This window comes from Dromaius novaehollandiae, chromosome 1 (genome assembly GCF_036370855.1).
Source record: "Dromaius novaehollandiae isolate bDroNov1 chromosome 1, bDroNov1.hap1, whole genome shotgun sequence".
Taxonomy (NCBI): domain Eukaryota; kingdom Metazoa; phylum Chordata; class Aves; order Casuariiformes; family Dromaiidae; genus Dromaius; species Dromaius novaehollandiae.
Genome location: NC_088098.1, coordinates 217,102,435 through 217,126,441, shown reverse-complemented (window position 1 = coordinate 217,126,441; position 24,007 = coordinate 217,102,435). Strand labels below are relative to the sequence as shown.

At 47.5% G+C, this 24,007-nt stretch overlaps 2 protein-coding genes across 3 annotated transcripts in view; one reads left to right on the top strand and one right to left on the bottom strand.

Annotated features, from left to right (window-relative positions):
• The window catches only part of RAB6A (RAB6A, member RAS oncogene family), a 60,079-nt gene extending 41,478 nt beyond the window's left edge, over positions 1–18,601 (top strand). Inside the window, exons 3-8 of one of the 2 annotated variants that reach the window (XM_064505237.1) lie at positions 218–271; positions 1,832–1,937; positions 3,824–3,935; positions 4,975–5,068; positions 13,970–14,036; positions 16,590–18,601. In XM_064505237.1, coding sequence (XP_064361307.1) covers positions 218–271; positions 1,832–1,937; positions 3,824–3,935; positions 4,975–5,068; positions 13,970–14,036; positions 16,590–16,654 — 498 coding nt within the window. In that variant the 3' untranslated portion in view covers positions 16,655–18,601. Of the gene's footprint in view, positions 1–217; positions 272–1,660; positions 1,767–1,831; positions 1,938–3,823; positions 3,936–4,974; positions 5,069–13,969; positions 14,037–16,589 lie in introns of both variants that reach the window. The other variant, XM_064505236.1, reaches the window with a different exon arrangement.
• PLEKHB1 (pleckstrin homology domain containing B1) lies at positions 18,031–22,874 on the bottom strand. The gene is made up of 7 exons (XM_064505238.1): positions 22,744–22,874; positions 21,980–22,113; positions 21,732–21,884; positions 21,484–21,586; positions 21,345–21,384; positions 20,417–20,522; positions 18,031–20,155 (listed from the first exon to the last, which is right to left on the bottom strand). The coding sequence occupies exons 2-7, from the start codon at positions 22,014–22,016 to the stop codon at positions 20,019–20,021; spliced, it is 576 nt and encodes a 191-aa protein (XP_064361308.1). The 5' UTR covers positions 22,017–22,113; positions 22,744–22,874; the 3' UTR covers positions 18,031–20,018.
• Between the last annotated feature and the right edge of the window lie 1,133 nt (positions 22,875–24,007).

The following is a 24,007-nucleotide window of genomic DNA, read 5'->3' as shown; positions in this document are numbered from 1 at the left end:
ATACTGTGCTGGTTTTGGATATTAAGGCAATGCTTATTGAATCTTACTTATAGAGTATGAAATGCTTCAACTTTAAAGTGAGAAAACCCAATGTACTTTTCTTGCAGGTCCAGTATCGGTGCTTAATTCTGATATGGCAGTAATGCTTGCTCCCCCTGAAAATTGCTACAATTGTTTTGGTATTTTATTTAATAGTGTTGTTTTTTTCTTTAAACAGGCAACAATTGGCATTGACTTCTTATCGAAAACCATGTATTTGGAAGATCGAACAGTGAGTAAGATTTTTGTTGTAGTTCTCCGTATACAGTTGGAACCAAGATCAGCATCTGTTACAATTGTGCAGCACAGAGCTCTGAGATCGCTTGGAAGCAAAGACTGAGCCCTCCGTTTACCAGCTGCTTCCAGACTAACAAGTGTTGTGGAGACAGCTCCCTTCTCGGGGGAACTGGGAAATCAGCATTTGGTTCCTCTCCAGCGGTCTCATGAGTGCCATTTTACACGTGGAAGGGGCTAGATAGTCGTCATCCTATTCTGAAGAAAGATGAGATAGGGTAGTTTGGGGAGTAGATTATGGTGGGAATTTGGAGAAGGGGACCACACTTACCCCCTTTGGTTTTTGATGCTTCAAGAGGGAAGGATAGACTACAGATTGAGTCATGTATAAAGTTGCCAGTTTGCATCCAGCTCAACAGCTCTTAAGATTACTGAAGTAGAAAAAGTTTGTCTTCAGTAATAGTCCACAAATATGTACTTGTTTGCTTGGCTTAGTGCAGTTCCAGCTTCTGAAATGAAATCAGTGCTTCGCAGAAGCAAGTCTGTGGTTTAAAATTAGCTCAGATCCTTAATTAAGAAATTCAGCCCTGGAGCTATTTGCAGGAAAAATTGTGCAGTGCTGCATAAGCTTATGGTATTGGATAAACCCACAATAAATATGATTGCATTAAAAGTGCTTGGGTAATGAGATGTTCTTTCCATAGCAAAACCGGCCCTTGTGCATCTTTCTGTGTATGTCGTTTTTAGTACACTTTGTCTTTTCTTTCAGAATCTTGCTGGTAAGAGATTTTCAGCTTCATCTGCATGCATGTTACCTTGCACTGTGGCTAAGGCTTTAAATATAGAGTAATAACCAGCATTTTATCCTCCTTGAAAAATTCACGTTAGTTAGTTTCTCCAGTGATGTGGCAGCAGCTGAAGACTGTCCCTTTAGAAGGATGGTGTGTCTGGTGTGTTTCTTCAACCAGCACCCATCCTCCAGGCCCCGGGAGGCTACACGCTCGAGTCCTGAGGGAGAACGGCAGCAGAGCATGAAAATCTTGTGCAGGTAGCCTGCAGGTGAATGTTTGCTTTAGTTTTCCTGAGGATCCTCTCAGTTAGAAAACTGAGCAGTCCTATTCCTCCCCTTTTGGGAAGGAAACATTTTTGAAATGCAAGGACAGGGAAAGGCCAAGATAGGTGCACATACACCAGCTTGGCTACTGCTAGAGCTTAGGAGAGATTGCTACAAACAAGGAGGCAGTTTGCTGCTGCTCCCAGTCCCCAGTCATCCCCTGCATGAGCTTATATTTTTATTTAGCTTTTTTTTTTTTCCAAAAAAGTAAAATTTATTTACTCTTTTATTTTTAGTGGCAGTTTGGCTTTTTTAATTTTCTCCCACCCACAGATCAGGTTGCAGCTGTGGGATACTGCGGGTCAGGAACGTTTCCGTAGCCTCATTCCCAGTTACATCCGTGACTCTGCTGCTGCTGTAGTAGTTTACGATATCACAAGTAGGTATATTGCACTGGGTTTGACCTTTTCTTATTTTTCTTGCTTGTTTGACTGATTTTGTTAGGTACGATTGCAATTATGGGACACAGCAGGTCAAGAGCGGTTCAGGAGCTTGATTCCTAGCTACATTCGTGACTCCACTGTTGCAGTTGTTGTTTATGATATCACAAGTGAGTGGGGGGAATTCTGCGTTTCTAATACTGTGCCCCTTTCATCCTCTAGCCTAGCTTTGCATGTCATACCACAGTCATATGCTTGTTCTTCATTCTGGCATGAAAAAATGTTTTCTGTTATTGTAGTCAAGTTTTAAAATAGCCACCTGATCACGGCTGCTGTAATGTATAAACTCTTATAAATGACATTTTTTTTTTTGTAACCCTTTCTTGTCTCGTTCTCCCAAAGCCCAGAGTGCTGGCTGGTCTTGTTGCGCTTTACCCTCTCTCATCTGCTTTTTGATTATAATCTCACCTTTGATGTTTTGTCTCAAAAGCCTTAATTGTGCATTAACCTGAGCTCTCAACTTAGAGCCTTTGCACTGACAGCTGCAGCTTGCTTCACTTCATTGTCCCCCCCGCCAGATCTGGGCATGGGCTGGGGGAAATAAAGCATTAACATTTCATTTTCATTTAAATCGGTCACTTTCACACTTGCGGTATGTAAAACTTCACCACTAAGCCCTTCTCCTTTAACAACTGCTCTTTCATTTCTTACTAAGGTATGTATGTTTTTTGTGAACTAAAATATTAGTGCTTTTTTCAACCCTTCTTTTTCCCCCTCCCCTTGGTCCAGAGACCACTAACTTACTGGCTTTCTGTATTTTTGAAGAACAGAAATCTTGTTATAAGAGAACTAAACCTTTAGGTATTGTCAGTTTTAAACCCGAAATGACGGAGAGCAGTGGTCTAACTCTATACAAATGCAAAAGAGCTTGTCCTTTGATTTATAAATAGTAGAAGATTACAGCAGGAGTAAGGGCTTTACCTATAAAAACTTGGAACAATTAAAAATAACACTTCTCATTTGAGCTAAAATTGCAGGTTGTCTGTGAACTTCAAATTTTTTTTTACTGACCTAGCAAATTCGATATAGCCAAGTAGTGAAGAGAATTAAGACACTGGCAAGTGATCAAGTCTTGACTGTCTGACATACAATATATTACTATGCAGTAGAAGCCATTAAAAAAATTCAATACTTGCCAAAAACTGCTGCAGAGCCCCCTGTATTCAAGTACTGAAAAGTACTTTGGCAACTCGGATACTCTTGTGAGACTAACTGGCAAATGCTAAGCTTAATGGCAGCTGCTGTACAACTCGCATTTCCTTATGGGATGCAGCTTTTCAAATGAGGTACTGTTTCAGTAGATCAGGATAGTTTCCTAAAGTTCTTATTTTGCAGCTTTAAGGGACTTTCAATTAAGAAAAAGTACCTGTGGATGGCTTAAACTTTTATTTCAGGTTCTATGCAAATGATTCTGAAATTATTTTGAACTGAGTGTTCAATGAAACAGGAGTTGCTAGTAATCATTACCTGATGTTTCTTGGAGAAAAGCCTAAAACTATGAAGTAAAAAGTGATTAAGCTGTACAATATGCATAGTGGGTATTAAATACTTAAGCGAAGCCATGAAACTATAGGAACCTCTTGCTGTAGATGCTTAATGTTTCTAAAGTCATGAGCCCTGGAGAGTGAAGGGCGGTGTCACCTTATCCCCTTTCTCTATATGAAGTGATTGTTGTTCAGCTAAATGAAGTTGGAACTAGTCTAAAAAATAGTGATAAGACTCTCATTTTATACATGATCAAAATCAAATTATAGCTCAGTTCATTACAGGTGAATTCAAAGCCAGGGAGGGAAGCACTACTAGCCTGTTTGAAGTTAATGTCAAAACTTTCATGTACTTCAGTGGGGGGGACTTAAGATTTCGCTTGCCGATTCTTCCTCACCCTGTTAAGCCAGTTCCAGAGCACATGAGGCTTTTATTTGAGGCTTACAAGTGTAGTGCTAGTGATCTGTGAAGAGTATCTGCAGTGATGTTCCTCTCCACTGTTCTCCCATAGATGTAAACTCGTTCCAGCAAACCACAAAATGGATTGATGATGTCAGAACGGAAAGGGGCAGTGATGTCATCATTATGCTGGTGGGAAATAAAACAGATCTAGCAGATAAGAGGTATGGAGGAATAATTCATTTTTCAAGCCTTTTTCTTAGTGGGTTGCTGGGTCTCTCCTAGACATTTTTTAAAAATGTTTCTAGACGTTCCTTTTAAAAGGAATGCTTATATTTTCTTCCAAAATGCTCAGGCTTGTTTTAAGTATGCTGGAGATGGATATGACTAGAGAAATCTTGTTTTTTAATCTTCTATTTGGTTAAGCACCAGTTTGCAGCATAATGTTGTGAATGAGTTGAGAAATTGGCCTCAAGTGTCAAAAGAGAACAGAATGTTAAACACAATTTGCATCGGTGAAAGAATAGCTAAAGTAATAACAAATATTTACCTTTAACTTTCTCAGATATAAATGATAGATGCAAGTAATCAGCGCCTTTAAAACTCTTCAAAGGTTTCTTACAAATTGTCAAACTTAATATTTTCTGTCGAACTTGTATCCCCTGTCCCCAAAATAGCTTATCATTTTTGTCTGGAAGCTCTTGAACCAAAGTTTTCTCTGGTTTTCGCCATAGCAGACTGCCTGATGGCCGGGACACCTAGTTAGTGGAAAAAGAAAGCAGAACAAAAATCGTCTGATATGAGATGGCTGCACTTAGTCTTTTGTTGAAATAGTTCTGTAGGCTGCAAGTTGCCTTGAAAGTTGTTACTGGATATTAAAATCTTTTGATTCTTTCAGGTTACATATTACTTGAAAGAGATTAAATACTGCATAGTGAACCTTAAATTGTTGCTCATTCTTATCAAGTGTAAAAGCATAGCTTCCTGGACACAGATTTGGAAGAGCGTAATTGGGCCACTCAGCTGTTCCCCTGGAAAGCTGAGTTCTACTTTGGAGCTAGATGCACTGCAGAAGTTTATCTGATGCCATGGAATGGTGACACTTGTCTAAAACTGCTCAATATGTGGCATCTACATACAGGGAATAACATGAAATGCTTTGAGAACTGTAAAGAAAGTAGTTATCTCCTTGGGTTGAATTCTCAAGATGTTTGTCTTTTTAAATTATTATTATTTTCCTTAATTCTGTGTTATCTTCCCCAGACAAGTGTCCATTGAGGAAGGAGAAAGAAAAGCCAAAGAGCTGAATGTAATGTTCATTGAAACTAGTGCAAAAGCAGGATACAATGTAAAACAGGTAAGTGATATGTTGGCTGCCCTCAGCCCTGAGACGACTTCTGTTAACGCAGCATTGCAGAAATAGGACATGCTCCCAGACACTGGGGAGTCATCTTTGCCAAGGGTGTTAGAGCAACCGCGTAGTCCGTACACAGCAAGCAAGATCCGAGTCAAATTGTTGACTGAGGTCAGGAAGGAACCTCGAACTCACAGCAAATGATTTGAAACGTCTTTCGTCTCAGAAAAGAGAGACTGAGAAAGAATCTGTCTGGATATGGAATTGTACCTTCCCAGAATCCGGATAATCCAGATCTGGTGTTTAGACGGAAGGGACAGAGGCACGAGCCAAAAAAAGGGGGAAATGGGGATCTAGGGGCTGTTTCTGATACTAGTTTAGTGAATGAATTTGGGCAAACCAACCAAGGAGGAATTTAATGGATTAAAATAATGCTTTCACTGTACAGTGAGACAGGATAAAACGTTTTTCCCACTTTATTGACATTGAAAGCAACAGCAAACTCTTGGACAGCTTAAGCTGTTTCTGTTAGATGATGAGATGCTTTTAAATTGGAGGAAAGTGGTGAAATACATTTTGAACTGATGCAATTGCAGCTATATTAGTTTTTTTTGTTGTGAGATGAGCTTACAGCCCTTTAAATCCTGACCTGCTAGATGAAGTTTTAGCGCCTGTGTTAATGAAGATAAATCACTTGGCAAACAGCGAACTGGTGAAAGCGGTAAACACAGCAAAACTGATCTGGTGTTTACATAAAAAATTTTGTTTGGGCTTATTAGTTATGTAAGCAAATATGCTTACTAGCAGAACATGAATAGAGAGCTCCGTACCGAGTCACTGCATAATGGGATATTGCTTTTTCATTATCTAGCATTTCTCATATGGAGTCATGTCCTCTAAAGCGTTTGGCAGCTAGTTTTATGGTAGGAGGAAATGAAGTACTGCAAGATGTAAAGTCCTTCGCTCTTGGATGTCTCCACGGAGCACATAGTGCATGCATTGCTACACAGAGAGTTTGCGTACAGAATTGCATAAAGAGGTGCTAAAGCAGGGATATAAATTACTTTGTACATTTTTTACACGAGTAAAAGGTCTGTTGTTAAATATCCCTTCACTTTGTATATTGGTAGCAAAATGACTCCCTGTATAATGGAATAATTAAACCTGTTAACTTAGCACTGCATTTCTGCGCGTTAACAAGCGTAAAAGCGTTCAGTTCCAAGGTCTAGCAATTATCGTGCCACAACACAGAGGCTGGCTTGTAATTAAGGCTTGAATTTTGGGCTGGGATCCTGAATGTTTCCTTAGAATAGGGCTGAGCATTTGAGCAATTGCCTCACTGAGAGGATCGGTGATGGCTAAGCTCTCTATTCCCTTTTCTCAAGGGAGCTGCTGTGTTGCGGACGCGTTACCACAAGTCCACGTCCAAGCCTATAAGGCAGCTTGTGACTTTTAAGGCCCGTTAACACTGCTTGGGTTGGAGCAGCGAGGATTTAGAGAAGCTAGCAGAAAAACCTGGTACGATATGCCTGTTGTCCATCTTGGCATAAGGTATTGGCATTTAATAAAACATGCACTTTGTAAAGCTGTCGCAGCCTTCACCGTTAAGGTGAGTAGCTCCATTTGATACACTATGAAGGAACAAACTTCAGCTTTTTGTCTTGTGCAAAAGCTGTTTGGAGACTGTATTAATAAGATTGTCAGAGCATAAAGCCATTTCTGTAGCTGTAGCCTCACTTGCATGCTCTCTAGAGAGAATTTTAAATTGTATAAGAGAGGTCTGTGCAAATTATGCCTCTTAATTTTAATTGGCAGAATACATGTTGTAAGACTTTCGTAGGAAAATGGATTTGGTAATTCTACTGCAGCAAAAAAGTGGCAGTGGGAACCCATGGGCTGGTTCCCTCTGTATTAAACTGCAGATTTGGTGTTCAGAGACAGAACTCTTGTTCCTCCTTGAAGTTATCAAACAGTAGTATCTAAAAGGCTTGTGGCTGTTAGGTATCAGTGCGTCATAATCTGAGTGGATGTTTCACATAGCGTGAAGTCTTGTCAGAACTGGACAGAGGACCGTTCTTAAGTGCCTTTTTTCTCTAGGTAAAATCCAAACAAAAGCCATAAATGTGCATTTGAAAAGAACTAAGGATGTATTTTTCTTCTGTGGGTTTTGATCTTTGTAGTGAAGGCATGGACTGGGAATTTTAGGAATTTCAAAGTTGTTACTGTGTACTGCAGAATATTTGCAAGTTCCTTTTTCTTGGTTTAATAAGTAGCTATTGAAACAATTCTCAAGGGTAAGGCTCTTGATACCACTAGCTTAATTCTTTTTCTTTGCAACTTCTGTATTGAATAGCCTGAGATTATTTTATGGACACATCAATAAATTCTTCAATGAAAAGGGAAAGGGTATGGGGAGATCTGCAGAATGGGTACCCCTCCTATAACCCTTATAAAATCTTTTTTTATTAAACTGAATGCAAGTTTGACCTTCCCATAACTGATTACTTTTATCTATAATAATATATTCTGACTCTGCAGAACAATTACTGTCTAAGTTAATTTTCATATAGGAGGTTTAATTCAAGTGTCAAATTATTTTAGATCTGAAATCCATATTTTGGCTTTGTATAATGAACGCCTTTATGTAAAAATTGAGGTCACTTAGTGCTGAATATCAAACACCCATGTAAAGGTGAATTTTAGAATAATGGCAAGTCATTGGTTTGCTTGTTCAGCACATAGGTTCAGATTTAACAACTAGCATGCAGCTTTGATGCTGAGAATGGCTGATACATGTAGATTAGGGAATATGAACTGATTTATTTCTATTTTTTATTTTTTTCTTCACTCAAAATTCTTACCTGTCAGTGTTGAAACTTAACTTCTCAGATTCAGTTCTCTGCTACCTGTCTGGACAGTTCAAAAAAACCTGACAAAATGCTGTTCTGGTTCCCACTGTCCTTTCTTCTCAGCACAAGGTCCATCTCCTGCGTCTAAAGCCTGTTTTAAAGGTAGGGAGTGGCACAACGAAACTTTATGCAGTGGAAGACTTGGAGTGGAGCTGACCCCCTACTCCTCCATTGCTGCTCCATTGGATTTCTGCATTTTTCACAGTAAGGTGTTGGTTTCTGTGCAGCGTAGGACGTATACATCTTGATGTTTTCCAGATTGGTCTCTCTTCTCACTTATGCTTCTTCTGTGGTCCACTATAACTTCCTTTTTTTTTTCTTTTAAATCCCCTCCCCTTCAGCAAAGAGCTTGGTTGGCGGTGTGAATTCTAGTGGCATTTGTGTGCAGGCAATGTAAAAAGTTTAATTTCTTGCCACACCTGGGGAGAAAAACGACCAAGGTTTTGCCATCTCCCTGGCTGGGTCACTTGTTTGCCAGCCCTTGGTGGGAGGCCAGGATATTTTTAACCTTGTGGACTACTTCTGTCGTCTTGTTCATCCTTTTCTTCTGGCAGGCAGCACAGATAGGAGGAAAGGGCACTGCCCTTCAGCTTTGTGCTCCCTGCAGCCATCCTAGAGATCCAGAGAGCCTAGCTTGACCTTGCAGCTCTAGAAGGTGGGTTGCACCGCGCTTCAAATGGGTATTTCAATGGCAGGAGCTTCTACCACCATAGGGATAGAGAGCAGCATCCTGCTGGCATGTTTTTGTTGTTGTTTCTGTTTTTTGTGGGGGTTTGTTTTTGCCATTCCCCTATGAAAAGGTAACACCTCAGAAGACATCCCAGCTAACACAGTATCGTGGGCTGAAGTGGAAGCGGGTGACGTAGGGCTTGGGTTTTGGCTGGAGGTAGAACTGCCTGTGGTCACTGCAGAGAAGCGACCAGATGATTTACAGCCTGCGCATGTGCTAGCTTAAAGCTCACCACTGCAGGCTCTCGTTTTATGGCTTTTCTGGCATTTCTTTTCTTTCCCTCCAGGATGGATCTGATGACCTGCTGTGGCAAGTCTCGTGCCTTCTAGCTGGGCACTATCGAACTAGATTGTAATGTACAGCTTTTGGTACTCCTGAATCTGTTAAAGTAGAGCCATCTCTGCAGTCACCAGGGTCCTACACACTTACTGTCCCTTCTGACTTTGGGGAGGAGGGTGTTGAAGGAAAAACAAATGGATGATGTACAGAGCAAAAGTGGTGCTAGTAGTGTCCTGGGGTTAAATTGGTGCAGTAAAGCAAAACTTGGCTTTTAGTTCCTCTAAGTTTCAGCAAAGACTGATTGTCAGGGCAGCCTTAAGACTGAAGAAGGAGGTAGATAGCTTGCTTCAGTTAACGCAGGGAATCTCAGTCTCCGATTCACTTTGTCAGCCCTGAATAAGCTTTAAAAGAGTTTGAGATTCATGCGCTGTCTTCGCAGTCTGTGTTGCAGGGAATCTTGCTGTTAGTCTGGGCATTGCATGCCCAGAATATGTCAGGGTTCGTTTTGCTGTCTCGTGGAAAGAGGGGAGAGAGGGAGCGCTGACGACCTTACAGCAGGACCTGGCACGCTTCGTGGCTGTTGCCGAAGAACCGCAGGCTGAATACGGTGTTTGGCAGGAAAACTTTCTCACGGCAGTAGCTAAAGGAGCGTGGCCCCACGAGTAACCCTGTTTTCATAGAGCTGGCTGCATCTAGCAACTTGGCACTTTTTCCTGTCCTTTGATTTTTGTCCGTCTGATGGGCAAGAATTATTCTTTGAATTGCAGCGCTCTCCTTGGAGAATAAGAATTAGGGAAACATTTTGCATTTGCTTTGCTTTGGGGAGCAGGTTTCTTGCCTGGCTTTTCCATCTGGACAGTGACCCTCCTGTCCTTTCCGTATTGCTGAAGGAGTTTTACAGTGACAACTGTTTCATGCCTACAGTTGGTTGTGACACTGATCTGTTAGGGATTTATTGGCTGAAATGATAGGAAAGGCAGAGTTTGGGAAACGAATTGAAGCTAATGGCGAGAGATGAGGCTCTTTCAGGGTTTAATCAGGAAGGAGACTGGAGGATTGAATACTGAAAGAGACTTTGTATGGCTCTTAATCTGTCAGGCTGTTGCATTTAACTCCTGCCTTGGAGGAGGAGGGAAAAAAAGTGCTGAATGCTCACCAATATGTGTATTTTACATAATATATATGCACAACTGTCTGTGGTGTTTTTCAGTGAGATAAGGCTTGGGTCCTGAAGGTACTGTGAAGTAGTGAGGTCTCTGGGTAGAGGGCTGCTTTTCAACCATCACAAAGTTTCCCTAATTGGATTTGTTCACATATGCTCTGACTGATAAGCAGAAAGTTAATAACAGGGAAAGTTGATTTTCTTATTTGCTAAATTCCCTTTTAGCCCAATAATTTTGAGGAGAAATACAGCTAAAGGCAAAATTTTGTTCTTGGCCTTAATGTAAAGAGAGGATTACTGTATTTTATACACTTATCCTTGCTGTCAACAGCTTGGTTTAAATGCAATAATCCAGTTGGTTCCCATCAACTGAAATTTTTTTTAAGAATATATCCCCCCCCCCCAGTATAAAGTGCATCCCAGATGTTCAGTGTTCATAAATATGTATTGAAGAAGCGGGGAATATGCACAAGCCAATGTCACAATTAATAAATTAATTTTGTTTCCACCTAGGATCTCAAAGCATATGGGATCAGCAAAGGATTCTGTGAGCTGAAGTATTTTCTTCTTTCTCTCAGAGCAAAGATATCAAGTGATCGTCCTAATTTAGGCAGAGTCTGGTAGGACTGTACTAAACTCTGAGATGCATCCTTAAAACTGAGGGGAGGGATTTTTTTCCCCCACAAACCATGTGTGTCAAGAACTGGGTCAAAATTCTTCTTTAGACTCTTGCGATATAGGGACAAAAAAGCAGGAGCAAGGGTTTTCGGAAGCGTAGTGTCTCTCTTCTGCCTGCATTTGAAGCTTGCACTTTTAAACCTTCTCAGCCCCGGCTTGCCTGTAGTTTGCACCCTGTTCCACACCCTTCGCAGCTTTTTACTCGTTATTTGATCATTCAGTACCGAAGATACCATCCTGAGAGCTTCATCTCCTGCCATAGACCAGCTTTGGGGCAAGTCATTTAGCTCTGCCTCAGCTCCTTAGCTGTAAAGCCAAGGTGATAGTCCTGCTCCAGCACCCAGTGAGTGACCTGTGAGAATGAGTGAAACTGGTGAAGCTTTCAAATCTTTGGAAGAGGTAGGAGGCTGCGTTGTAAGGGATGTTGAATTTCCCTCTCTAGCAGTATCCTGGCTCAGTTGCTGCTATAACTGTAGACTATTTCAGGCTTATTCTTCACTAAATGTCTCTTGGTGTGGTGTAGGGATAGATAAGCTAATTTGCTCCATTCTCTACCTCTAATGTATTACCCTATATTATATATTAACAGGGAAGTGCAGGTTGGAGAGGTGAGAGGTTTAACGGATTGTCCCCTGCAGGACTAACCGTGACAGATCCAGCTATGACGTGTTGTTTCAGAGGGGAGCAGAGTTTCCTGTATCAACAACATACTAATGGGCTGCTGAAAGAGTAACTGTAGACGGCATTTGAATATGTGGTGTTCTGCAACACAAAAAAAATCTGGTGGTTGTCCAGCAAGACTTTTTTTTCTGCCCTGAAGTTGGTCGCGAAGGTGTCTGCCTGCATAGGAATGGAGCTGAGTTCTGTTAATCAGTGTGTGAAAACTCACTGGATATTGCATGTTTTAAGAGCAGGAGCAATACCTGGGGACAAAGCTTAGTAAAGAGGGAGAATCAGAACCTTCTGGTACCGACTGTGGTTGAGCTGGGAAATTTATTGAACTGTTAAAGGCAAAGATGGCCTTGAGTCCAAAACGATTGTGGGTTCAGATACGGTACTAAAACTTTTAAGGCTTCCAGAGGAAGAGGAGATTGAATCTCAGTTACTTCCTCGATCATCTTCAAGATGCAAAAACATAATCAGTGGTCTCGTTTTATACTGAGTGAATGAGAAGCCTTCCGAAAATTGATAAAATTAAGGTTGGCAGTGCTTCTTGACTAGACTTCTTGACAAGACTTCTTGATGCAAGGATTACAGCAAGATCCATGTCTAGCTTCTCTGTGCTAAAGTTCCTTGTTAACTTAATGCTGACCAGCAAGTCCCTCTCGCCTTTATACCTTTGAGCGGTTGCGTATTCTTGCTTTATGTTCAGCGTTGACGGTTAATTCAGTTTAGCATCTGGAATTCTGGCACAATTTGTGTTACTTTATTGTTGGATTAGGAGAATTTAAATAAATTTTTCAATGAGGGTGGGTGGCTCTGGATATTAGCAAAGGTAAATAGAAGCTTAAGATGGGGATACTAAGCTTTCTTGCTTTGAAATTGTTAGCTAAAATTTAGCCCTCAATGAGATACATCAAGCATTGGCTTCACCAGACCTGCATCCTGGTCTCAGTCCAGATTTTAGCATGCATCCACCACGTGGTGGTGGGGGGAAAATGAGTGAGGGTGTAGAAGATGATTCCTAGAGCAGTTAGGAGGGAGATGAAGCAAATCACAGAGAAAAGTGGCTTTGCCTTTTTATACCCGTCAGTTTTAGCATCTACTTACATAGCTGTCTTTTCAGCCAGTAACAAATAGTGGTGACAGCAGAGGTCAGACACCAACGAGCATGGTGTATTTTGTAGCCCTGCCCCGCAAAGCTCATAGCCCCATCTGACAGATCAGAGAGCTTGTGCTTGATTAACTTGGGCAGTACTTGTCAAGGCAGAAAAGTTGTCTTAATGTCTTTCTGGCATCATTTGGACACTAAGGGCCAAATCTGCAAGAGCATTTAGGCCCTGATCTGCAAAGCTGTTCAGGTACCTACATTCATAATATAGATATTAGATATAGAGCATATATAAACAGGCTGGCGGTGGCTGGCTCAGTTCCCTCTGGAAAGTGGGTCACTGGGAGCAGTAAGTGGTTTAGCATGGTGTCATTCGAGGAGAAGACAGAGCTAGTATGTAATAATGTGCCTTTAGCACATGAAGGCTGACCTGACCCAGGCGTTTCGGGCAGCGGGTGTCAAACTTGCACAAAGCATTTTGAGACTCCTGAGTTGCCATCAGGTGCGTGGTAGGGGGATATTAATGCACTGATTAGAGCTTCTGAGCACTTGGAAACTTCCAGTCCAGCATCTTGGGTGCTTGGTAGCGTGTAAGCAAGAAGTATGTGGTAGTAACAGTGGCTGTAACTTTGCAAAAGTAGTAATTCAATGCGTGTCCGCCTTTATGGCTGGGTACATGCTGAGCACATCAGCACAGGACCAAAACTCTGCTAGGAAGATGCCTTGTGGTGAAAAACACAAGTTTGAGCCTTACTTCACAAGAAAAAAGGGCGCAAAGGTAGAAAATGTAGGTGGAGTTGGTCAACTTTCCTGTTCAGCCTCCTTCAAGTGGAATAAACCTGTCAAGAGAGTTTAAAGCTTACTGGAAAACTGGAGATAGTGCTCAGGTGGGAGGTAGAAGAGTGCTTGACCTTTCTGGGATCGCCGGCGCGTTTGGTACATGTTCTTGTTTTGCGTTGCACACCCTGAGTGTGGACTGGACGTGCCACATGACACAGCGGATACTAAAAGTTGAGGTGGGCTCAGAAAAGGGTTGGGCAGATTCCTGAAAGGGAAACATGTGGGGAAGTGGTCGTGGCCTCTGAGTAAGGCTGTGGCAGAGCCGAGATGAAAATCCTGGATTCCAAACATGTTTGCAGAGAAGGTGACAGAAGGTTTGATGCTTGTAGCCAGTAGCACTTTATCTTCGATAATAACAAAAATGGGGTTTGCAGTTTGCTAGGAATAAAGGTTATATGTGGTGTCAGGCTTTTGGTGTAAGTAGCGTAAATAGCGCTGAAGGATGTGTTGAAGCATTGTGTTTGAACTGCATCAGCTGCGGTGCACTCTTTAAAATACGATTGTTTTGATCCGCTTCTTACGTGTTTTTTTGCAGCTTTTCCGACGCGTGGCAGCTGCCTTGCCTGGAATGGAAAGCACACAAGACAAAAGTAGAGAAGACAGTATCCTTTCTGTGGTTTGTGCTGTGATTCACTGGCGGCAAAGCACTGCCAGGCATTATCACAAACGAGGAAGATGCAGGCCCTGAATAACAAAGATGAAGAACAAGGAGGAAGCATTATCTACCCTGCAGCCCTCAGTCAGCTTATAGACATCTCAGAGGCCTCAGAGGGAAGATAGGAGCAAGTGACCTTGTTAGGTGATAGTGCTCCAAGCTAAGGAGGAAGAAGGCTTGGTGGGAAGGTAGGCTGGGACTAGGGGAGTTAATGGTGGTAAAGTGAAGGAAGCAGAGGTGGCGAGGGCTGTGAAGTAGCTTGGAAGTGCACGCAGCTGGATGAAAGGGGAAAGAAGGACAACAGCAGAGGGGTACAGTCAGACCAGAAGGATTTTTCGCTTAGTGTTTGCGCAGGTTGGGTGTGGAGAGGGAAGGGGAGACCACAGAATGGGAGAAACTGGCTGTGAAGAGAACTGCAAAGAGTCTGTGGCTCTTGCAGAGGTTTGCAGAGTCCGGGAATAACTTAGGTCAGAAGGGACCTCTGGAGGTCTCTGCTCCAAGCGGGGTAACTTCAAAATCAGGCCTGTTGCTGCAGCTGTGCAGTGTAGCTCTTATGGTGGAGGAGGTCTGTGAATAATGTAGTCACTTCCTAGAATTTCTGTTCCACCTAACTATCCATTTCTGCTTGCTCTCCTTGGAGAGGAAAAGTAACGCAGGAGCAGTGTCTCCTCTCTAATCAAAGCAAGCAGAAATTGCGTTGTATCCTGTTTGAAAGAGTCAGTGAGATGCTAACAGTAAAATATGAGCTTGAGAGGAACTTTTGGGGTCAGCAGGTTTGTCTGCAGCAGGGATCATAGAGCTGGCAGCCAGTAAATGGAGGAGAAGCAGTGATTTGGAAGGAGGATGGGGCAGCAAACACAGGTGGGGCCACACTTAGTGCTGGCAGGACAGCCGCTGTAGCGCATCCTGCTCCGGGGAGGGGAAGGGATTTGGGAAACTGAGGACGTAACTGCGAAGGCACAAGCTCTGTTCACTATGGATTTGATTGATCGCAAATCGTGCCCTGTGCAGGTCACCGAAAGGTTGATCAACAACCATTTTTATTAATGAGAGGACGGTGGTTGAATTCGTGGGCACTGGCTGATGGACCTGTGGTCTCTCTATCAGGGAGTTTGATCACTAGTCTTTAAATGGAAGCGCAATAAGGGCACTTTAACTTCCTGCAGACTGCAGATAGCAAGAATTGGATATGATCATCTCCCAAACAGCTATGTCAGGATGAACGGTGGGGATTCTCCATCGGCTCTTTTGCAGGACCTGAAGTTTGAACTGCTCCTGCACTGCGATGGAGCTGGCAAGGCTCATTTCCAGCATCTCTGACTCTTAGCGTGCTCAAATACGTGCAGAGGTTTAGATCAGCCAAACAAAAGGACCAAGTGTATGAAATGAATTCTTGGTCTTTCTTTTCCTTCTTCATGTTTGTTTTTCTCCTAACCTCTGTAAAGAGCAACTCCAGCCCCCAAAAGAGAGAAGCTGGAATTACCAGCCGTGTAACATGTTTGGCTGTGTGTTAACTGATAAGAGAAATACTTGAGGCTTGTGCTGAGCTGCCATGAGTCGATGTGTTTGGGGATTAGTGTTCAAAGCTCCTGTGAAAGGACACGGAAACGTTACCCCCACGGAGCATCAAGTTGGGAATCTGCCACAAAGGGAAGAGCTTATCGGGGCTGTTTGAGAGCACAGAGCTCTTCGGTGACCTTATGTTGTTGTTGGAGGTTAGCTGCCTTTGCAGGGGGTGAGTTCAGGGAGGCAGTGTGGGTTTTGCTCACTAGCGGTGGGATAAGTGAAATGGTTTAGCTGGAGCATCGTATTTGTGAACTGGGGATGCTGGGAGTGCTGCAGGAGGTCAGTGATGTGCGCAGCATGAGAACAGATGGGGTCAAATTGACCCCTCAAATGCACTGCTCTTAAATTGCTGCCCTCACAGCAGCAATTCACTCCTTTAGTGTGTGCTCAGAAAACCAAACATGCCTCCCTGCCCGTCCCAAAGCTGAGTGCAGACAAGGAAACGAGGAGAAAGTACTGCTCGGATGGCTGCAAAACGACGGGGAGCTGAACAAGATTGAGACGGAAGCAAGCTATCCTTCCCTGGGTTCCTGTGGGCTCCAGCTAACTTCAGGGTGTATGTTTGCTTCCAGCCCCAGGTTAGACCCCCTTTTGGGTGCCCGCCAGCTAGAGGGGCTGCTGTTCTCTGCTGGCAGGTGAAGACTGAATCTAGCACTGATTTGAAACTGGATTTCCAGGCCATTATTGCTTCCTTTTGAAAACAGTGATCGGACCTTCCGTTTATGTCTTTCACTACCAGCAGTCGTTTCAGAACAGGAAGATCATGGGGAGCTCAGCGAGGAAGAGCAGGCCCTGGTTAGAGCGTGTGCCTCAGGGCTTTTGGGAACATCTGGAATCTGGTGTGGGCTCGTTTTCAGGTATCTAGCGAAAACTTAATGCCAGGGTGAGGGGGGCTGCTAAGAAACCTAAGTTTGCCTTAACTTATTCCTTTCAGTGATTGACATAAAACTGGAAAAGCCTCAAGAGCAGCCTGTCAGTGAAGGAGGCTGTTCCTGCTAATACCACGTGGCTTCTACCTTTCTCCAGAACATCACTGCTTTCCCTCCCTTTACTCTTCATTGACTGCAGTGTGAATATTGGCTTGAACCTTCCCCTTTCAGTAATAACGTATTGCAGTTCATCATCGCTGGCTGTCTCGTGGAGATGATCTATTAGCTTCACAAGCACACACACACAAAGAAAATGTCAGTGTCTTCATTATTTATAAGAAAAAAGCCAAAATATTCCAGCATATTCTAGTTATAACTTTAAAAAGATAGGTACAATTTCTTAATATTTGTTCCTTTTTTAATATGTTATGATATTGCACTTTGAAATGATGGAAACTGAGCAAGTTTTGAATTGGACTTAGATGAGATGTACGTGCAGAATAATGCTTGCATAGCTTACCCATTTGATTTCTCTAACAAACTGGAAATGACTAGGCAGCAGTTGAAAATGCAAGCAGAGGAGGCATGTGCCAAGGGTTGAATGCTATCCATATAATAAAAAATAAAACCAGGCTCTTAATCTTTTGAGCAGAGATAGTCTGAATGGTTTTCAAACCCCCAAATGTTTTTAGGAACGAATATCAGCAGGGGTTTTGATATCATAAAAGGCTACTGGGTTTTTTAGTTCTTGCAGAGGCAACGTGAACGCGTTTCCGAGAAAGCGTACTGAGGAAACGAAGCGTCTTTCTGAACGGGATGAGAGGCTTCTGAAGGATTTCGGGGCAGAAGGGAAGGGTGGACGTGCATTAGCAAAACACTTGCGAGAAACAAGGAGACCTGTTTTGGGTGCACAGCGAGTTTTAAGAGCATTTTTTTTCCTTTTATGTAGAACACCAATAAAGTAAATTATTGCTACTCGAGAGATTGGAACGTAACGTTTCAGTTGCTCCAAGGAGAAAGCGTTTTGCTTCTTTTTAAGAAAGGGGGAACTTTAAATGAATTTGAGACTGGCACCAAAACCAGCTTAAGTTGACTGGAACCCTCAAATTTGGCAAAAAGATGAAGGAGCGGTTAAAGAAACGAATAGAAACGCTCTGGTAACAGGCCAGTTGGGGATGGAGGGGGCAGTTTAAGGGGGAATTGCACGTGCTTTTCCATAGCGTGGGTATAGGTGGACTGGGGGAAGGGGTGTTTACTTTAATCATACAGGAATCTAGAGGGAAGATCTTAGATGTAAAGGAAGGAATTTAATAGGATGGAAACCAACTTCTGATTCTGCGGATTTATGCCTTTATTTTTTAGCATTTTTTTTATGTTCGGTCTTCCGAGTTGGTTTAGTTTTTTCACTAGATCTGTATAGTTTGGTTAAATACCTAGTAATTTAGTTTTCTATTTAACTAGGCTTACAGTTAACCGGTTTTCTTTGATATTTATTTCTTCGCTTAATTATTTTTTTTTTTTTACTATTTTCAGTAATTTTGTTTTGCGGAGGAATCTGTTTAGAGCTTTGCTGATGTTGCGAGACGTAGCTACCCAAGAAACACGGGATCGAACACACTAGAAGTGCACCCTTTTAATCTTTACTAGTCATTGTGAAGTTGCTGTGTAAGTTAATAAACACAACTGTAAATACATTGTTTGCTGGGCGCATACGGCTGAGTTACAGTGCAGGAAAGAATCTGTGAGTCTGTTGCGATTGCTACTTAATGCACAATTGCAAGCAAACATCCAGGCTCCTCCTTTGCTCTCTTCCGCCCCTCTACCACCTAAAAATAACCGACCGGGGAAGAGAGGGAATCGTCCTCACCACCACTTTCACCAGGAAACGGGCGTGAAAGATTGGGGTTTCTTCATTCTCGGGATGAAGGTCAAACTCGCGTCCTAACCTGGGCTCGTAGCAACTCTGCACACCGATAACTTAAAGGCAGGATGAGATGTAAAGTGCTTTTATAATGCAATATTAAAGGCGAGTTTTTTTGACGTGGCATGTCTTGAAATAAACATCAATGATATGTGACGAAGGATCATTCTTTATTTAAAAGAAACTCTCGGGGGGAAGGAAACCTGGCTGCTTTTCCTGTATCATACTGTTCCTAATTGTGCAAAAACGGTTCATCTTGCTGCTTTTTGGGGTTGATTTTTTTTTTTTCCCTCTCGTTCTTCATGCAACTCATGTTGGGCATCATTTGGCTATTTTCCACAAACTTGTACTTTTTAAGCTATATGACTAACGCACCAAAGCCCACTGTTCCTCACAGTTACAAGCTTGAAACGTTGGATTTGCAAGGAGCTGGCTATTGTGTAAGGCTTTAGGTGGATGAGCAGCTCCACTGCTTCTCCTGGGAGCTGCTTTTGGAAAGCAGCTACCTGTCCGGGAGCAGGTTTGTTAGATGAGCCTGTCATAACGTCCTCTAGAAGAGGTCCAGAAGGGGACCACGAGTCCTGTGCACAGACCGTGGCTGCAGGAACAAGGGCGAGCTGTTTGGCATCTATGTCCCAAGAAGGTCCTGGATGGCCAGGTGTGTTTAATAATACGTTTATATATTAAACATATATGTTTAATATATCTTGATGCTCCCTACAGTCAATATGCAACGTGACTCCAGGACTCAATCTTCTCCTGGTGCTTCCCAGGTCTCCGGAGAAGAGACCTCCCAAGCGAGCACAGGAGCAACAGCCTAATTTTTGTACCACGGTTCCTCGTGCCACCTCTCTAGCCAGCTTTGGGTTTTATTTTTATTTTGCTCCATCAACATGGCCAGTAGAACCATGGGAACAGGGATTTTTTTGTTTTTTTTCCTTTCTTTTAAGGTGACTTTGAAAACAGTAAAGGTTTCTGCTCTGTTTCTTTTCTCCTCCCCACTCCGGCTTGATGGTTGTACAGTGCATTACGCGGCTGCCCATTACTCACTTTTTGTCTTGATACAAGTCGTTGGAGAAATTGTATAAGGGGAAAAAGGTTCCTTTTCTTCATGTGGGAATGTCACTGGTACCTCAGCTCTGTTTGGTGATATGAAACGGCGACAAAAAAAAAGAAATCCTTAGCGCTTGAACTAAATAAATACCTGTCTCATTGGAAAGCTCTGGGCCTCCTCTCTTGGCGCCGGGACCGGGCGGCAGCGTGAGGCCCCCGGGGTTTAAGAGCGGTGGGGAAACCGCTGAGCGAGTGTTTCGCGCGGGCTGGGGAAGCACCACCTCTACGAGCCGTGTGAGAGCCTTTTTATTAATTAATTTATTTATGTTTTCCTCCAAATTCAGCGCGGTTCGCGTGAAGGGGGCGGCGGCGGCAGCAGCGGCGGCGATGCGAGGAGGAGGAGGAGGAAGGCTGAAGGCGGGTGAGGATGGGGATGGGGACAGGGATGGGGGTGGGTGTTTTGGGTGCTTTCGGGTGGCCGAAGCGCGGGCGGGCGATGTGGCGGGGCGGAGGCTGCTCCCTAAAACCAGCAGGGCATCCACATGAAGGAGCCCAGGGCGGCGCCGGTGGCAGCGCCGGCCAGCAGCCCCAGGGCCATCTGGTCGCCGGAGACGCGGTAGGGATCCTCGCGGACGACGAGGCGCGGCGCGCCGGCGGCTGCAAGGCGAGAGCCCCCCCGGCAAGCAGGGAGGTGAGGGGGGGGCCTTTCCCACACCCCCCCCGCCCAGCGCTGCACTGAGTCTGCCGGGTCTCAGCCCACCGGCCGCGGGAGCCGCATGTGCAAAAGGGCCCTTCATCCCTTAGGGATGGGGATTATGTGCTGGGGGGGCCCAAATCCTCCCCGACCCCCCCACCCCGGGCAGCAGAAGGGTTGAGCTAAGGGTGGGCCAGGGCCGGGGCCGCGGGGCGGGCGCCCACCTCCGTACTGGTTGCCGTAATAGCCGGAGCTGACGTAGGCGGCCTGGTGGGAGTCGAGCGGCACGGTCTGGTAGTAGTCGTCGTCGTAGGGGTCGTACACGTGCACCTGGGGGGGGTGAGCGGGGGGGGGGGGCGCGGCGTGACCCTGCCACCCTCCTGCCTCGGTTTCCCCCATCTCTGACTTGGGGTTAAGCCTCCTTTTCCTGGCTGTGGCCCATCACCTTAACTCTGCCCTCCACCACTTTAATTCTGCCCTCTCTCACCTTAACTCTGCCCCCCTGCCCTGGTCACCTTAGCTCTTTCCCCTCCGGTCACCTTAACTCTGCCCCCTGTCACCTCAACTCTGCCCCCCCACCCCAGTCACCTTAACTCTGCCCCCTGTCACCTCAACTCTGCCCCCCCACCCTGGTCACCTTAACTCTGCCCCTCATCACCTTAACTCTGCCCCCCCCCGGTCACCTCAACTCTGCCCCCTCCACCCTGGTCACCTTAACTGTGCCCCCCCCCCCCCGGTCACCTTAGCTCTGCCCCCTCCACCCTGGTCACCTTAACTCTGCCCCTGTCACCTTAACTCTGCCCCCTTGTCCTGGTCACCTTAAGTCTGCCCCCACCCTGGTCACCTCAACTCTGCCCCCCCCCCCCGCCCTGGTCACCTTAACTCTGCCCCTGTCACCTTAACTCTGCCACCCCTGCCCTGGTCTCCTTAACTCTGCCCCCCATCACCTTAACTCTGCTCCTGCCCTGGTCACCTTAACTCTGCCCCGTCGCCCCAGGCTGCTAAGCAGGGGCTCCCTCGAGTCCCTTTCCTCCCCCGCCGGCGGCAGCAGGTTGGAGCAGCAGCTGGGGACCGATGTCAGCCCCAATGCGCTGCCACCGCCGCCGGCGGGTTCGGGGGGGCCGGACGGCGGCACACGGCGGGGAGCCTCACCGGGGTGGCTCTCGCCTCCAGCACGGCCACCTTCCAGGCGCTGCGGAGGAAGCGGAGGGACACGGCCGTGAGCGGGGGCCTGGCGTCGCGCCGGCGTTTGGGGCGGGGGGGAAAAAAGGTGGAAGCGGGGGGGCCTTACACGGCGTCGTCCTCGCTCTCGGCGCACAGCGTGGTGGCAGAGCCGTCGCGCAGCACCAGGGCCAGCAGGCAGTCGCGGCTCTTCCCCTCGGGGGGCTGCGGCGCTGCAAGGCGAAGCGGAGGCCGTCGGCGCGGGCGCTTCCCCCTCCCCGGTTTTGTTGCAGCTCGACCCCTCCGGTTTGGGGCAAATCCTGCCTTTTTGGGGCTAGGCCTGCTTTTTTGCAAGCCCGATGCCCGTGTGCGGCTCACCTCGGCACTCGCGGCCGGCGCGCACCTCCCGGCAGCCGTGCCTCACGTGGATCCTGCCCTCCATGTCGCGCTGGCTCTCGTCGTGGTAGTAAACCAAGCCGCCGTCCAGGTAGAGCACGAACCAGTTCCTCTTCCAGCGGCGCAGGATGGAGCCTGCAGGCACGGGGACGGTGCCTCGCCGCCGAAAAGGCAGGGCCCAAGCTGCCCCCCCCCGCCCCGGCACCCCAAAAAGCCGCCGCCGCACTTACTCTGCCGCCAAAGCCAGCCGCTCTTCACCAGCGCCATGGGCTCGCGGGGGGAGGCACCGGGGGCTCGAGCGCCGCGGGGCTTCGGTGACCTGGGCGACGGGGAGGAGGGCCCCCCCGCCGGGCCGCTAATCCCACTGGGATTTAGGGATTACTGGCTGGTAACACGGAGCAGCGCGCGACCGCGGGCAGCCGGCGCCCCCCCTCCCTGGTGCTTTAGTGCTGAGCACCCCAGGGGCCCCTGGGCCTGGCCCTCCATGTGGGTGCTGAGCACCCCGGGGCTGCCGGTGGCGGCGCTGGCTCTTGTCCCGGCCCTGGGGCACCGGTATCCACTTGCCCCTGGTGTCTGCACCCCTGGGACCCCCATCACTGGTACCCCCATCCCCCCTGGTACCTGCATCCCCCCCAGGACCTGCATCCCTGGTACCTGCATCCCCTGGTACCCGCATCCCCCCCGGGACCCCCATCCCTGGTACACGCATCCCCCCAGGACCTACATCCCTGGTACCTGCATCCCCTGGTACCTGCATCCCCCCCGTACCCACATCCCTGGTACCCACATCCCCCCCCCGGGACCCCCATCCCTGGTACTCGCATCCCCTGATACCTCCATCCCTTTTTCCCCCCATGCCCGGTACCCACATCCCTCCCCCCCGTACTCCTACCCCCCGGTACCTGCTCCCCCCGTGCCCCCTCCCCCGGTACCTCCCAGTACCTCCGCCTCCCGTGCGCGGCCCCGGCCCCGGCCCGCCCCGAGCATCCCTCACCGAGAGGACGCGGCGCGGCCGGGCCCCGCTGCGCCCCGGTCCGCCCCGCTCGGCTCCCCTCGGCCCCGCTCGGCTGCCCCCGGCTCGGCCCCGCTCAACTCGGCTCGGCTCGGACCCGCTCGGCCCCGATCCCCTCGGCCCGGCTCGGCTTCCCCCGGCTCGGCTCCGATCGGCTCGGCTCCGATCGGCTCGGCTTCGATCGGCCCCGCTCGGCTTCCCCCGGCCTCTCTCGGCTCCCTTCGACCCCGCTCGGCTCTGCTCGGCCCCGCTCGGCTCCGCTCGGCCCCGCTCGGCTCCCCCCGGCCCCACTCGTCTCCCCCCGTTGCGGCCCAGCCCGCGCGGCTCGCCGGGAGCTGTAGTGCCGCCGCTGCCCTGCCCGGGGCGGGCACTGCTGTCACGAGCTGCCAGGTCTCTGCCCCCCTCCGAGAGCCCCCCCGCCCCGGCTTCCCACGCGGGCCGGCAGTTTCCATAGCGCCGGTCAGGCGCCGCGAGGCGACCTAGCAAGCGACATCCCCTGCGGTCGCCTGCCGGTACCGGGCTTAAAATACCCCGGTAATAAAGATATTTAATAAGCGTTCGGCAGCTCTTAATGCAAAATAAAACCCGAAAAAAAAGAAAGAAAAGGGGTATATTCCAGCGGGCGTTTCCATGCAAAGGCCTCTTCGCCTCTCTCCTGCGCTGGCGTCGAGCACCGGCAGGAATTAAATTAATCCGGCAGCGCCCGGGCTGGTTGCAAAGGAGCGAAATTGCAAGCGTGTGCATGGTGCATAGCCTGGGGGGGGCGCAGGGGGGTCCTGCATGGTGCATGGCCTGGGGGGGGGTACTGAGGACCATGCCTGGTGCACAGCCCCGGGGGGGGGTCCTGCATGATGCATGGCCTGGGGGGGGTCCTGAGGACCATGCATGATGCACAGCCCTGGGGGAGGTTTTGGGGGGGCCACCCACGGTGCACGGCCCGGGGGGACGGGTCCTGCATGGTGCATGGCCTGGGGGGGGATCCTGAGGACCATGCCTGGTGCACAGCCCCGGGGGCGGGGGGGTCCTGCATGGTGCATGGCCTGGGGGGGGTCCTGAGGACCATGCATGATGCACAGGCCTGGGGGAGGTTTTGGGGGGACCACCCACGATGCACGGCCCGGGGGGGGGGGGGGTCCCGGGGACCACCCACGCTGCAGGGCCCGCCGTGCCGCAGTTCCCAGCCTGCCCCGCGGTGCCGGTGCCCGGGGCTGCTGGCGGCGCGGGGACTACAACTCCCAGCACGCCC

Excerpts from the sequence above, each read along its gene's own strand:
- PLEKHB1 (XM_064505238.1), bottom strand. The coding sequence starts at position 22,016 with ATGGCGCTGGTGAAGAGCGGCTGGCTTTGGCGGCAGA. Across the intron at positions 21,587-21,731 it reads CGCCGGCCGCGAGTGCCGAG|CGCCGCAGCCCCCCGAGGGG; the intron begins GTGAGCCGCACA and ends TTCGCCTTGCAG. Across the intron at positions 20,523-21,344 it reads TGGAGGCGAGAGCCACCCCG|GTGCACGTGTACGACCCCTA; the intron begins GTGAGGCTCCCC and ends CACCCCCCCCAG.